The sequence below is a fragment of the Culex pipiens genome, chromosome 2 (assembly GCF_016801865.2).
Source record: "Culex pipiens pallens isolate TS chromosome 2, TS_CPP_V2, whole genome shotgun sequence".
NCBI classification, from domain to species: Eukaryota; Metazoa; Arthropoda; class Insecta; order Diptera; family Culicidae; genus Culex; species Culex pipiens.
This window is the reverse complement of record NC_068938.1, coordinates 135,505,895-135,521,145: the sequence shown is the minus strand read 5'-3', so window position 1 is coordinate 135,521,145 and position 15,251 is coordinate 135,505,895. Positions and strand designations below refer to the sequence as shown.

Below are 15,251 nucleotides of genomic sequence, written 5' to 3'. Positions count from 1 at the left end.
GGAGAAGCAGCAGCTGAGGCGATGGTGAGTTACAGATTTACATAAGTTAAACCCTAGATTACTGACTATTTCACTTATTTCAGCAAAACGTCAACCGCAACCCGCTGTAAAACGTCTCCCGACGACAATGACCGCACCGAGGAACCCGCAAACGTGAAACCCCTCATCATTTCGTCCTCAATACCGCGTCCGCCCAACAAAGTGAATCTCCTCTTCGAGTGTGTCATGCAGCAACGTCCCCTCAATTCGACGTCCCAGACCGTACCAAGCTGCCCAACGTGACCCTCGGGTTCTCCTCCCTGGGAGCGTCCTCGCCGTGGCGAGTTCGCGACGAGTTCAAAACGAAGCGTGTGGTTCCCGTTCCTTCCTAACTGGGCTCACGAATAACCCAAATCCGGTCATCAACAGTCAAGTGAAACAAAAAAAAAAAACAAAAACACACAAAAAGAGAAGGGAAAACATAAAATCTAAAACCACAAAAGAAAATATAAAAATACACCACTATAATTAAAAAACACAAACAATTTAAAAAAACGCAAAGAACACATAAAAAAACGAATACGAAAACACAAAATACTAACATACAAAAATTCAGAATACAAAAATACGAGAATTACAAAACTAAAAATATAAAAAACCGTAGATACACAAACTAAATTTTACTAATTTTTTCATAATTTACCTAATTTAACTAAATTATTTTAAATTGATCTTAACTCAACAAATTTAACTGAATTTTATAAAATTTAACTTAATCAAGCTTATTCATCTAAATTTATCAGAATTTTATATAATTTAACTAAATTGAACTTAATTCATTTTTTTTTCAAATATATCCAAATTGAACTTCATTCATCTAAATTTGACTAAATTTAACTTTATTGAACTTAATGCAACTGAATTTTACAAAACTCTACTAAATTTAGCTAAATTATACATAATGAAACTTAATTCAATTTTCAAATTGAACTTAATTCAACCAAATTTAACTTTATACAACAAAAATGAACATAACTCAACAAAATTTAACTGAATTTAACTAAATTTATATGAATTTTACTTATTTTGCTTAATTTAACTAAATTTAAATAATTAAAGTAAATTAAATTTACATAATTTAACTAAATTTATATAATTCAACTAAATCTACACAATTTAACCAAATTTAACCTGGTTTAAATAAATTTTACAAAATTTAAATAATTTCAACTTAATTTACTTAATTTAAATATTTTTATTTTAAATATATTGATATTGACCTTAATTTGTCAAAATTTATCTAAATTTAACTTTATTAAATATATATTTATTAGTTTGATTAAATTTACTAAATTTAACTAAATTGAACTTAATTCAACTTAACTTAGTTATATATAGTTGAACTTAGTTGAATTTATTTAGATTTAGTAAAATTTATTTAAATTTAGTAAAATTTAGTTGAATTTAATTAAATTTAGTTCAATTTAAGTAAATTTAGTTCAATTTAAGTACATTTCGCTTAATTTATTTCAAATAAATTAACTTTGGCTAAATTAAGTTATATTAAAATAAAATTTGTTAAATTGACTTAAATTGAGCAATATTTAGTTAAACTTAGTTAAATTAAGTTAAATTTAGTTCAATTTAGTTAAATTAAGTTAAATTTAATTACATTTAGTTGAATTTTGTTAAATTCAGTCATATTTAGTTGGTTTTAGTTAGATTTCGTTAAATTTACTTAAGTTTGGTCAGATTTAGTTAAATTTAGTTAGATTAGGTAAAATTTAATTAAGTTTCGTAATATTTCGCTTAATTTCTTTCAATTTAGATAAACTTAGTTAAATTTAGATTATTTTAGTTAAAATTAGTTAAATTCAATTAAAATCAGTTATCTTTAGTTAAATTCAGTTAAATTAAGTAGAATTTTGTTGAATTTAGTTAAATTCATTAAAATTTTATTAAATTTAGTTGAATTTAGTTATATTTAGTTAAAATAAGTAAAATTTAGTTAGATTAAATAAAATTTAATTAGGTTTCGTGAAATTTCGCTTCATTTATTTCAATATAGTTAACTTTGGCTAAATTAAGTTATATTAAGTTAAAATTAGTGAAAATATGTTAAATTGACTTAAATTGAGCTATATATAGTTAAATTTAGTTATATTTAGCTAAACTTAGCAAAATTTAGTGAAATTTATTTAATTTAAGTAAGATTAATAAAATTTGTTTGAATTAAGTGAAATTTAGTTAAATTCAGTAAGATTTAATTAAATTTAGTTGAATTTAGTAAAAAAAATCGCTTAGTTTATTTAGATAACTTTGGCTAAATTAAGTTATATCAAGTTGAAATTAGTTACATTAAGTTAAATTGACTAAAACTGACTAAAAAAATAATTAAAATTAGTTACATTTAGTCATAATAAGTCAAATTTATGCAAATTAAGTAAAATTTAATGAAGTTTCAAAAAATTGCGCTTTATTTATTTCAATTTAGTTAAATTTAGCAAAATTTAGTTAAATTGAGTTATATTAAGTTAAATTTATTTATATTTAGTAAAAATTAGTTAAATACAGTTGAATTAAGTAAGATTTATTTAAATTTAGTTAGATTTAGTCAAATTTAGTAAAATTTAGGTTGATTTGATTAAATTTAGTTGAATTTAGTTATATTTAGTCAAAATAAGTGAAAATTAGTTAGATTAAGTAACATTTAATTAAGTTTCGTAAAATATCGTTTCATCAATTTAGTTAACTTTGATTAAATTAAGTTATATTAGGTTAAAATTAGTTAAATTAAGTTAAATTGACTTTAATTGAGTTATATTTAGGTCAATTTAGATAGAAAAAGTTAAATTGACATAAACTTAGTCAAATTTAGTTAAATATAGTTAAATTTAATAAAATTTAGTTGAATTTAGTTACATTTAGTCAAAATAAGTAAAATTTAGTTAGATTAAGTAATATTTAATTGAGTTTCGTAATATTTCGAAAATTTATTTCAATTTACAAAAAAATAGTTATATTTAGTTAAACTTAGTTAAATTTTGTAAAATTTAGGTAAATTGAGCTATATTTAGTTAAATTTATTTATGTTTAGTTAAACTTAGTTAAATTTAGTTGAATTCAATTGAATTTAATAAGATTCAATTACATTTAGTTGAGTTTAGTTACATTTAGTTAAAATAAGTAAAATTTAGTTAGATTGAGTTAAATTTAATCAAGTTTCGTAAAACATCGCATAATTTATATCAATTTAGCTAACATTGGCTCAATTTAGTCATATTAAGTTCAAATTAGTACAATGAAGTAAATTTAGTTATATTTAAATACATTCAGTTAAAGTTACTTATATTTAGCTAAATTAGGTTAAATTTGGTTAAATTTATTTTAATTTAGTTAAATGTAGTAGAATGTTAAAAAATTTAGTTAACAAAATTATGTTGAATTTAGTTGAATTGATCAACATTTATTTTAATTTAGTTATTTTTTATGAATTTAGTCAAATTTAGTTTAATTATGTCAAAGTAAGCTAAATTAAGTTAATTAAGTTAAATTATGTAAATTTAGTTAAACTATGTAAATTCAATAAAATTCAGTTAGATATATTAAAATTGAGTTAAATTTTGTCGAATTAATTTAACGATTTGTCCAATTATTAAACAAAATTTAACTAATTATAACCAAATTTAACTTAATTTAACTAAATTTATCTAATTTGGACTTAATTCAAAAATATTCAACTGAATTAAACTAAACTGAACTAAAATTAACTAAATTTAAATAAACTCAACTAAATTACATAAATTTATATATATTCGACTAAATTCAACTAAACTTAACTTTATACAACAAAATTGAACTTAACTCAGCAAAATTTAACTGAATTTTACTAAATATAAATGAATTTTACTTAATTAAGCTTAATTTAACTAAATTTAATTAAATTTACATAATTTGAGTAAATTCAATTAAATTTACATAATTAAACTGAATTTACATAATTTAACTTAATTCAGCAAAATTAAATGGATATTTTGCAAATTTATCTAAATAGAACTTAATTCGACTAAATTTAACTAAACTGAACTTAATTCAACTAAATTTAACATTGTTCTACAAAATTTAACTAAATTTTACTATATTTAACTGAATTTAATTTAATTTGCATAATTTAACTTAATTAACCTACTTTCACTTAATAAAACTAAATTTGACTCACTGCATAAAAAATAACTGAATTAAAACAAATGTTGATCAATTTAGCTAAATTCAACTTAATTTTGTTGAATAAACTTTATTATATTCTACTAAATTTAACTAAATTTAAATAAATTTAACTTAATTTAACTATATTACTTACATTTAACTGAATTCAAATAAATTTAACTAAATTGAACTCAGTTTAACTAAATATAATTAAATTTAACTAAGTGTATCTAAATATAACTCAATTTAACTGAATTTAACTTAATTTAACTAATTTTAACTTAATTTAGCCAAAAATAACAAAATTCAAAAAAAAATAAATAAGTTATGCGAAGTTTTTCGAAACTTAATTGAAATTTACTTAATCTAACTAAATTTTACTTATTTCAACTAAATGTAACTAAATTCAAATAATTTTAATTAAATCTTACTAAATTCAACTTAAGTTAACTAAATTTAACTAAGTTTTACTAAACACAACTTTTCTTAACTAAATATAACTCTATTTTAGTAAATTTTACTAAATTTAACTAAGTTAAACTAAATTTAACTCAATTGAAATAAATTAAGCGATATTTTGACTAAATTTAACTTATTTTAATTAATTCTTACTAAATTTACCTGAATTTGACTAACTTTATTTTTACTAAATATAACTCAATTTAACTTAATAAAACTGATTTCAACTTAATATAACTTAATTTAACCAAAGGTAACTAAATTGAAATAAATTAAGTGAAAATTTACGAAACTTTATTAATTTTTTCTTAATCTAACTAATTTTTACTTATTTTGACTAAATCTAACTAAATCTTACTAAATTCGACTGAATTTTACTAAATTTAACTAAATTTAAATAAATTCATCTAAATAAAACTAAATTTAACTAAATATAACTCAATTTAACTCAATTCAACTAAATTTTATTTAATTTTGCTAAAGTTGACTAAATTTAACTAAATTGAAATAAATTAAGCTAAATTTTACGAAACTTAATTAAATTTTACTTATCTAACTAATTTGACTTATTTTGACTAAATGTAACTAGTTTTAATTAAATCTAACTAAATTTAACAAAATTTAAATTTTTTTAAATGAATTTAACTAAATTTAAGTCAATTTAACTTAATTGAATTAGCTAAATAAATTAAAAATTCAATCAGATTTCGTAAAATTTAACCTTATCTAACTCTATTTAGACAAATTTAACAAATTTATCTATATTTGTCTTAGTTTAACTGAATTCAACTAAAATTAGTTTACTATAACTGAAGTTATCTAAAATTATCTAAATTTAACCAAAATTAACAAAACTTAGCTAAAATTAACTGTATTTACCTAAATTTAACTGAATTAAATTAAATTTAACTGAATTTAACTACATTTGACTAATTTTAAACGAAACTTAACTAAATTTTAATAAATTTAATATTATTTTCCTGAATTTTACTTAATTTAACTTATTAATTTTTCTTGAATTAACTAAATTCATATGAATTTATTTAACTTTATTTAACTTAATTTAACTTCATTTAACTTTATTTAGCTCTATTTAACTAAATTAAACTTGATTTAACTTGAGTTAACTTAATTCATAACTAAATATATCTAAATTTAACTAAATTATTCTTATTGTAACTAAATTTAAATAAGTTTAACTAAATTTAATCAAATCCAACTAGATTTTAATTAATTCACATCAATTTCACTCAATTCAACTTAATTAAAATAAATTTAACTAAAATATACTAAATTCAACTGTATTTAACTACATTAAACTAAACTTGACATTTAACTCAATTAATCTAAATTTACCTTAATTTAACAAAGTTTACCTAACTTCAACTAAATTTTAATAATTACAACTAATTTAAAGTTATTGAAACTATTTTGGTTACTTTTGTAAAATAAGTTTATCAAATTTAGTAAATTTATTTAAACATATTAATTCAACTTTTATTTATATAAGCTAGTTTTAAATAGGTTTATTGGCTTTTATTGTAATTTTAAGAATTCTTTGAATAAACGTTTTAATCTGTTTTGTTTTTTTGTCACCCTATTTGTATTGATCACCCTAACCGCTCTAAACTGAATCCGGAAATACTAAAGAAGAAGAAGCACCCCCAAAATGTGCCCCGTTCCGCCATCGTTTTTTTGCCCGTTATCGTGGTCAAAACGGGCCCAAAAGCGTGCCACAGACGGGCGTAACACAGCGGCCAAAATGCGTAACGCCCGCCTAAATGTTGCATTCTGGCACGAAAAAGGCCACAACGAGGGGAAAAAGCGTGCTGAAAATCGGGCCCGCTTTCAGGCAAAACGTCCCCGCTTTTTGGCCATTTTCCGCCCATTTTTCTATGTGGGAAGGAGATTGACGCGCGACAACCAGCGTCAGCTGGGACTTCAAGAGGAAATCAGCTGAGCGCGAAAAGGCGGATGTTGCCGCGATTGTAGTGCAACAATACCACAGGTTGTACCTCCTTGACCATCGTACACAGCTTTTTGTTGCAGGTGAGAAATGAGTTTTGCTCTCTCGGGAAGAACACAGCTGACTGACATGATGGTTTGAGAGAGAGAAAAGGAGAGAAATTGGGAGAATAAAAATTCAATAAACAGTTCGCGGCTGCATGCTGGACAATCCAAACAAGCTAGAACAGCTGATTGAAAAACAGGGTTGAATTCTGGGAGGGATTGCATGTTGGTCGAATTAAAGGTTTTCATGCATGTGGCAGTGCGTGGCCGAATGGTTACGCTGTCCGCTTTGTAAGCGGATAATTCTGGGTTCGATTCCCATCTGCTCCAACCTTCCATCGGATGAGGAAGTAAAATGTCGGTCCCGGCCTTGGTTGTTAGGCCGTTAAGTCATTCCAGGTGTGGGAGTCATCTCCATGCCATAAGTACAAACAACACACCAAACCAAGCCTACTCCGGTGGAATGGCTGGCGGCGGTTGGACTCGCAATCCAAAGGTCGTCAGTTCAAACACTGGGGTAGAAGGTTCCTTGGAGTAGAAAGAGGTTTGGGTGCTCTCCCCATTCAAGCCTTCGGACTCCTAGGTTCGAGCAGAAACTTGCAATAGAGACCACACAAGACCCGGGGGTCGTTAATGTGGATGGTTTAATTTTTGATGCATGTAAAATTGACCAAAAATTATTTTTTTGCAATTCCGTCGTGAACCTACTTACTTTTCCTGTCATTCTTGAACGACGAAATAGCCTACTTTTCTGTTCCAAAAATAACAGAATCGAATAGCAACAATTTTCAAAATAAATGCTGAAAAGTTCTACTTTTCAGCACTAACACTTTTCATCATTTTTTTATTCAAACGATTTATTGACAAAATACATGCAAATTTGACTTAAAATTTCACTCAAAGGGTGTTTTCCGGAACTGCAAAAAATGTTGTATGGAACTCGTTGCGAAACTTGATTTTTTCAGCACTCTTCGTATTTATCCAACTCGGCGAACCTCGTTGGATAAATGTACGACTCGTGCTGAAAAAATCCTCTTTTTGCAACTTGTTGCATAAACTACTATTTTAGAATTATATCACCTCTGAAAGTTATATAAAGATGTCTCAAGATATAATTCTTGAATTTTTTTAGATTTAAAACTTTTTTGTATTTTAAGTCAAATACCTTTCAGAAAATTAGACCTTATTTCATAGATTTGAAAATATTGCTATCGGGAGATAGGAAAACAAATTGGTCTAATAGTTTGGTACCGCCATCAGGGGTGACATTGAGTCTGGGGGGTGAGATTGGGTCATACAAAATACTGAAATTTGTATGACCCAATTTCACCCCCAGACCCAATGTCACCTCTGATGACGGTAATTAACAAGTTGCAGAAAGAATATTTCTAGAGTTTTATTTGAAAAGGGAAACATAGGGAACGCCATATTTTTTTGTTTAGTGAAACGTTAGTTTTCCCGCTTGAATGTTATTTGCCGTCAAAATAAGTATCAAAACAGAAGCAAAAAGTATTGCTTTTCGATACAAGTGCTGAAAAGTTGAACTTTTCATTGCTGTTATTTTTTAGAATGACAGGAAAACTAAGTAGTTTCACAATAAAATTGCAGTACAGTCCAGACTCGATTATCCGAAGCCTCGATTATCGAATCCGAATACGAATAAAATTCGATTATCCGAAGGTTTTTATGGGACTTCGCATAATCGAAACACGAACAAAAAATTTTTTTTTCTTGTTTTTTTGTATATTTTTACTTTTAACACCAACTTCGAGTTCTGTGACCCCATTTTAGTCAAATTTAAATGGTTGAATTTCTAAAAAATTAAAAAATGCATTTTTTCAATATTTTTTTTTTTTTTTTTTTTTTTTTTTTTTTTTTTTTTTTTTGGGAGGGTGGTCCAGCCGCACATCGTTGATGTTGAAACCTCTAAACTGGGCCCTCGTCCTGTCACGTTCGTCAGTAGTCTTTTCGTACATTACAACTAGAATCAGATCTGCCAATGAATTAGTACACTTCGACCAAATAAACATTGACGCTGTATGGATCTGACTCTAGAATCAATGCACAGTTGTGTGTTATTCATAAGTCCAACTTATTCAATTATTCATTTAAGTCCAAATATTCATTTGCTAACTACTTTGGATTGAAAATCTAAACTTTTATCTAAAATCCTCTAAACTTAATGTTCAACCCTAAACGTTCCTTTAACTGTTGTAGTACTACTTCTATCAAAAACAATAAAAATTTATGAACTGATATACAAATAGGATAGAAATCGCGATTTGAAAAAGAAATGACCATTTACGTCAAAAGATCCGTAGTTCCTCGATTCGCAACAATGGTCGATACAACCATAATCCGAAAACCGTTAGATCAACAGATCAACGAATTTTGTCCGATATCATTACATTATTGATTGATCGAGACTCTATGAACAATTTGACATAAAAGAATGCCTAGTATTCTACATCAATCAAAGTTTATTGACAGCATTACTCTTATTTAACAATTGCAACTAACCTTAACATCAAATATATTTGTAAAGGATACAGATTTATTTTAAATGCTAATGCTAAGCAACAAATCAATTGTACTATCCTGAAATCCCAACCTAAATCCCACATTGTGATAGTGAAAAAGTCACAGATGCAGCGGTGTCTTGTGCAATTGTGATATTTTCACTATCGGAGAACTACCTAGTTCACGAAGACAGCTTATCGGTCAACGCTTAAGCCCTGGGGCTGCGGCAAAGCGAGTTCTCGTAGCATGAAGTGGTGTCCATAGTGCTTATAAAAAAGAATTTATACCCAAATTTTAACTAATGCACTAGGATCAAATCATGCCCCTTGACTTTACAAGGCCCAGGGTATTTTTTCAATATTTCATCACCGCCATTTTGGCCGCCATCCTGCATTTAAAAATTTTAAATCACTTTAGAGTAGTTTAGGGGTCAAACTTAAGCTCAACAATCGAAAAGTTTTGATTATCCGAAGTTTCGATTATCCGAAGTGAAATTTGGCCAAGGCCTTCGGATAATCGAGTCTGGACTATACTTGTAATAAGTGAAATAATGGTATTTTTTAAGCGACAATTTTTTGCCGAATTCTCCTTACTTTTATTTTAGTCATTCTTGATTCATTCCGAAAGCATTTATATTTTTTATGTTTAGTAATTTTTTTTTTCTTCCCGCAACCGGACTTGGACAAACTTGATCCGAATTCGTTTGAAATTTTTGCATTATCTGTTAAATTTGGCAATATAGATTTGTTGATTAAAAAGTGGTGTGGTGGAACCACACATAATCGCAAAAGAAAATCGCTCCCGAACCAAAAAAAAATCAATCAGAAGAAAATTTTGTGTGATTTTCATTGTTAGCACCACTTATACATCAATTTATTTAGTTTTGTTTACAAACATTGTTCATCTACAAACAGTGACAGCTCATTTGTGGACATGTAACATTACACCTGCCAATGTAGTAGAGAAATCGATGTTCCGAGAGAGGAGAACTAAGTTCTCTTCCGATTTATTCTCTTGATGAACGTCAAAAGATTTTCTTTTGATGAAGATTCTTCCATCGCTGCTAGGAAAAAGTTTTCTAAATTTTCAATAAAAGTGAAATTTGAAGAAAAAGCTAAGTAAAATGATATTTCTGAATAATTTTTGACCCATTTGCACATAAGAAAATAAGAATTCGGCAATAAAGTTAATTTTGTGGCTTAGTTCAAAACTATTTTATCTATTTTTAGAAACCATTCCAAATAGAAACTATCTATTTTTAGAACTCAGATACTTTCCCAACGTCAATGTTGCGAATCCTTTCGGGAAAATTCACCCACCAAACTTAATCTGTCACTGGAAACCGTCAGCCGTGTGCCGTCAATCACTGTGCGTGGGTGGCGCGCGGCTTGGAAAACCCGTTGAAAGATCCACGACACACCGCTGCTGTCCTACCCTTTTGAAAACTAATCGTGTGGCAAGTGCGGCGTTTCTGCCTGTTCCGCTGACAAAGTTAATTAGTCGTTCGTTCTTCCTTCGTCGTTCGGGGTGGACTGACCAACTGTGTTTGCTTATTTTTAAGTGGAAATGCCACAGTGCGCAAAATATGAATTTTATGAACACGTGATGGATGCAAATCTCCCCGCCGGCTGCGATCGTTTCTCGCGAATTTGATGAGTAGCAAGTGGCATTTGAATCTTTTCGTGGAGATTTGGAAGGATTTGGGTCACATTAGTGCACCGGCTTGTATGTCATAGAATTGATCCATCCAATAATTTATGTGATATTTTTGGAGGGTGACTGACAGAGTATTCCCTATTTGTACTAACAGTTGTAATAGTTAACAATTATCATGCATAATGTGAGAGGTTAACAAATTAGTGTTATCATTGATCACAACAAACTTTTATTTAAGTAACAGAAGCGAAAACACATTGCAGAGTTGATCATGATATAATACGTTAGGGTGGGACGACCAATTGTGTAACAGGAAAAAAACTCAATGGGAGGGGAGTTCTAGACCACTACTAACATCGAATTTCGAAATGAACTCGGGAGAAAACACTATCAGATGATAAGTAGATTGTTAGGAGATGGGGGGAGACACACAAGCAAAGAAGTTAGAAGGGTCGACTATTACTAACAGGAGAGCTTGATTTTGACACTGCAGAGAGGTAGTGTTAGTTGGTATTAGCAGAACGCAAAGAACTCCAATCAAATCAATCAAGAACAGCAGGACACAAGGCAGGTCAGGTTCAACAGTCTCAGGACGGTTTGACTAGAGATAAAAAAAAGAGCGGGAGGATTTGGTGGTGGTTTTAGGTACCGTGTTGGAGTGGCGTCTCATGAGGGCAAAACTGAACCGCCGGAGGGAGTGGTCACCTTCGCCGGTGCCGCCGGTTCCGGGATTGCTGCTGAGGAGGTACGGCGTCAGTGCGTTCGTGACCACCAGCGACGGAATCCGAAGCCGATGGGGCATTTTGCTCGGCGAAACGTTCCCGGACTCGGTGCCGGTGCCTCCGGAGTCCGCCGGGGTCGGGGAAGCGGTTTCGGTGGCCCGGTTGGGAGTGGCCCGTGTTGGCGTCATCGGGGCCGACCCCCGGGACTGATCCCCACCGGTTGGGAAACTGGTCGCGAGGACATTTTCGTCCACAAGTATGGAGCTGGGAAACGATCCATGGATGCTGCTAACCAGGGCCTTCACGTGGTCAAAGCTGCCCTTGCGCTCCATAACCCTCTCGGATAGTTCTTAAAGTGGGATTTGCAGCCGATTCTAAACAGATCACTTTGTTGCGACGACGGTTGAGACGAAGAAGTGTAACTCTGAGGCGCTAAGTTTCGATTCGTTGTCATTCCCACGTGGAGTACCACATCTAGGGACAGTACCACATACTGGACACAACACAACAAGATTGATAACGAAGACGACGTTTGAAAATTGGACCCTTACTAATTTTACGATGTTAGTCGATTCCTCACTTTGGATGGGTACTCCCAGGACAAGACTAGTTACGGATAACAGGCATTAGTAGGTACGAACAACTAACGATTTGTAGTGAAAATACACATTCTGGAAAGTAATTCAGATAGAAAGAAACAATTTGATTCCTGGATTATGAGGCGCCGAAGGCATGTACACTGTACAGGTACACAACATAAAAAGGGATGAGAAACGTAAAACGGTATGAGTGTGTAGGCAACTAGAACTTCACCAGAAGCACAACTGTTGAAACAGATAACATTGAGGTTATTCCGGGATGAGGGTATGATTAATATTGTGATTATGATTATTTTTGGCATTCTTTTATGACAAGTCTTTTTGAATCGTGAAGATAGAGACACCATTGGACATAGAACTCTAAGAGAATTGATTCTAAATCTATTACGGCTTTCCGAACTGAACATTGAAAGTAACTCTAGTTGCGCTAAACATTGGTGGTTCAAACCGAACGAGATTATATCTATACGTATTTACACAAACTCCGGTGAACACTCTAGTTTAAATATATTCTAATATTCCAGAGATAACAATAACAAACAGATTTATCCATACGCAAAAGAGAACCACTTTGCTCTCGTTTCCAGCGCAGCAACGTGCTGCTGTAACTGGTATTTTTGAATATGGATTAAACGGAAGTGAGTCACATGGCAACAATCCGAGACCGAGAGATCCGTTTCGTTGTTATTCAAAAACTGAGCTATAAAAAACGCAACAAGAACAAGTACAGAGACTAGAATAAACATCAAACTGGTCTCGCGCGCGCAGTTTCGTCATATATACGTTGGTATCAAATTGAGCTCGGAAACAATGTAGCATGGGCACAACGAGACAGGACGACGTCACGGTGTGCCGGTGTTGTCAGGTTTTTGAAAATAAGATTAAAATGCGCGCAATGGTGAAAACTTGGCTGGTTTGATGTGAAATAAACGAAATTAATTAGAGGTGGGAAATGTGCTGAAACGATGCTCGTTAATGAACCGTGTGATGAAGGATTCGAGTCTTTCGCAATTGTTCAACACTTTGTGTATCTAGTCAAACGTTGTTTCTCGCTCATTATCCAATGCAAAAGTCCTCTTTCTGTCATGTAGCAAGTCTGTTTCGTCTTCAGTCAACACGGTCTGACTCAGCTGCACGACGAAGCTAAATTCTTTGTACACGCACAGCGGATCTGCAGAATGCAGAGCTCGAGACAAAACTCAACGTCGTGGTCGCGGTCGTTGCGGAAGCTGCAAACGCCGATCGACATGCTTTAATGAGATTTCCAAGAGCTCAAGTTCATTCCGGCATAGCACACGGGGAAGTGGTGGCCAGGCCGGCCGGCAGTTATTCGCCTCACCAAATTGATCGCGGCGTTTTCCGCTGCAATGGTCGATTAGAGTGTGTGGCATTTTTTGTTTTGTTTTGGTTGTGAATTCTACGGTCAGCGCGAGCACAGCAACTCGGTGTGGCAGGTGGTAGATTTCGGTCTGTGTACCGGCTTTTTAAACCGAAATAGCGGTAAGTGTAAACAAATTTTCCGCAGCAGCAACATCCACTTGTTTTGCACATTGATGTTTGCTTATATCGTAAATATTGGTGACTGTAGGTGGCACCAAGAGACAATAATCATAATTTTAAATCCTGGTAAAGCACGAGATACTAATTAGCGATCGGAACAACTGCTTCATAAATGCATATTTCCTTTAGACAAATATTGATTCTGGAGATAACATTGGTTTGCTCGGTCTGGGGTTTTGTTGTGTGGAACCTATTTTTAGCAAACTCACACAAAAGAAGGTGGCCCGTTTAAATATCAAATGTTAATAAAGAAATAAAGCCGCATCCTGGCACCCGATCGACAGTTTGGACCGTTTGATATTTAGACATAATCGGATATTTTTACCTAAAAATAGGTTCTTCAAATGGTTGATTTTTTGGCAAATGAGATAATTTATGATTCAATAAAATACAGCTGTCAATATTTTATTTATGATTCCAAAAGAAGCAATCCCATGCTCATCATTTTTTAACTGCTTTTAGAGTAAAAGTCGACTCTACAATTTTCGATCTCTGATTTTTCAAAAGTACTTCCTATTGCGATGGTATCTTAAAACAACATATTCTTTTGATATGATATCTCTCTTCCTCTACGTTCACTCTAAAGCTTTGCTCATGGAGTAGCACTGATTGATTGAAATTATTATATGGTGAAGAGAAAGAACCCCCGAGTATTAGGGTGATAAGCCAGTCTCAATCCCCAGGATGTTCCAGCAGAATTTTCAGGAATATGCATAGAGAATTTATTTTTTGAAAGTAGAATTGAAAGTCGATTTTAATAGATTCATGATCAGAACGTAAAATTTGCATTTGAAAAGTCCAGAATTTAAAAAAAACGACAAAAATGTTATGTCACAATTTATTTTCGTTCAAAGTTTTAAAGAAAATAGCCTAAGATATTACAAAAAGACTCGTGAAAAATGCAGGATAGTATCCCTTGTAACATTTTATGTTTTAAGTAGGGAACAAAAACCTATTTAGGTTGTATGCGGGTTTTCAGAACCATGATAAAACCTGTAAGTTTAAAAATGTTACTAGGGATGTATGTCTCACATAAAAAAAAACAAAATAAATTTATTAAAACGGTTTTTTTAATAGTCTGATCATCGAAATTTTCTAAAACCAATAGCGAGAATCGATTCTCCAGACAATTTTGCATAAAAGTCTCCATATTGACCAATCCTAAGTCCAATCCTAAGATAAAACGGTTTTAAAAATAAAAATGTTGAAAAAGCAGATGTTTTGATTATGACAAACTTGATTTTTCAGACTCGTAAATATTTTTACCGGAAAGCTCGTCCACTTTTCAATTTAAGTCGTTTTATTATTTATGAGCAATTCTCAACAAAATCGGCCGATTTCGACCATTTTTATTTTTTGTATTTTTTTATTTGGCTCAAACTTTGTGGAGACCTTCCCTATGACCAAAGAAGCTGTTTTGTGTCAAGTCTCATACAATTTTGGCAGCTGTCCATACAAAAATGGTACGTAAATATTTAAACAGCTGTAACTTTTGAGAGAATTTTCTGATCAATTTGGTGTCTTCGGCAAAATTGTAGGT

General features: G+C 30.9%; 1 protein-coding gene across 8 annotated transcripts in view; it reads right to left on the bottom strand.

Moving 5' to 3' along the window:
• The window catches only part of LOC120417548 (kinase D-interacting substrate of 220 kDa), a 75,596-nt gene that overhangs the window by 42,934 nt on the left and 17,411 nt on the right, over positions 1 to 15,251 (bottom strand). For 5 of the 8 annotated variants that reach the window (XM_039579631.2, XM_039579633.2, XM_039579634.2 and 2 more), the window contains exon 1: positions 11,480 to 12,223. The exons of the other annotated variants lie outside the window; for them this stretch is intronic. In XM_039579631.2, coding sequence (XP_039435565.1) covers positions 11,480 to 11,884 — 405 coding nt within the window. In that variant the 5' untranslated portion in view covers positions 11,885 to 12,223. Of the gene's footprint in view, positions 1 to 11,479; positions 12,224 to 15,251 lie in introns of those variants that run through there. 8 annotated transcript variants of the gene reach the window in all.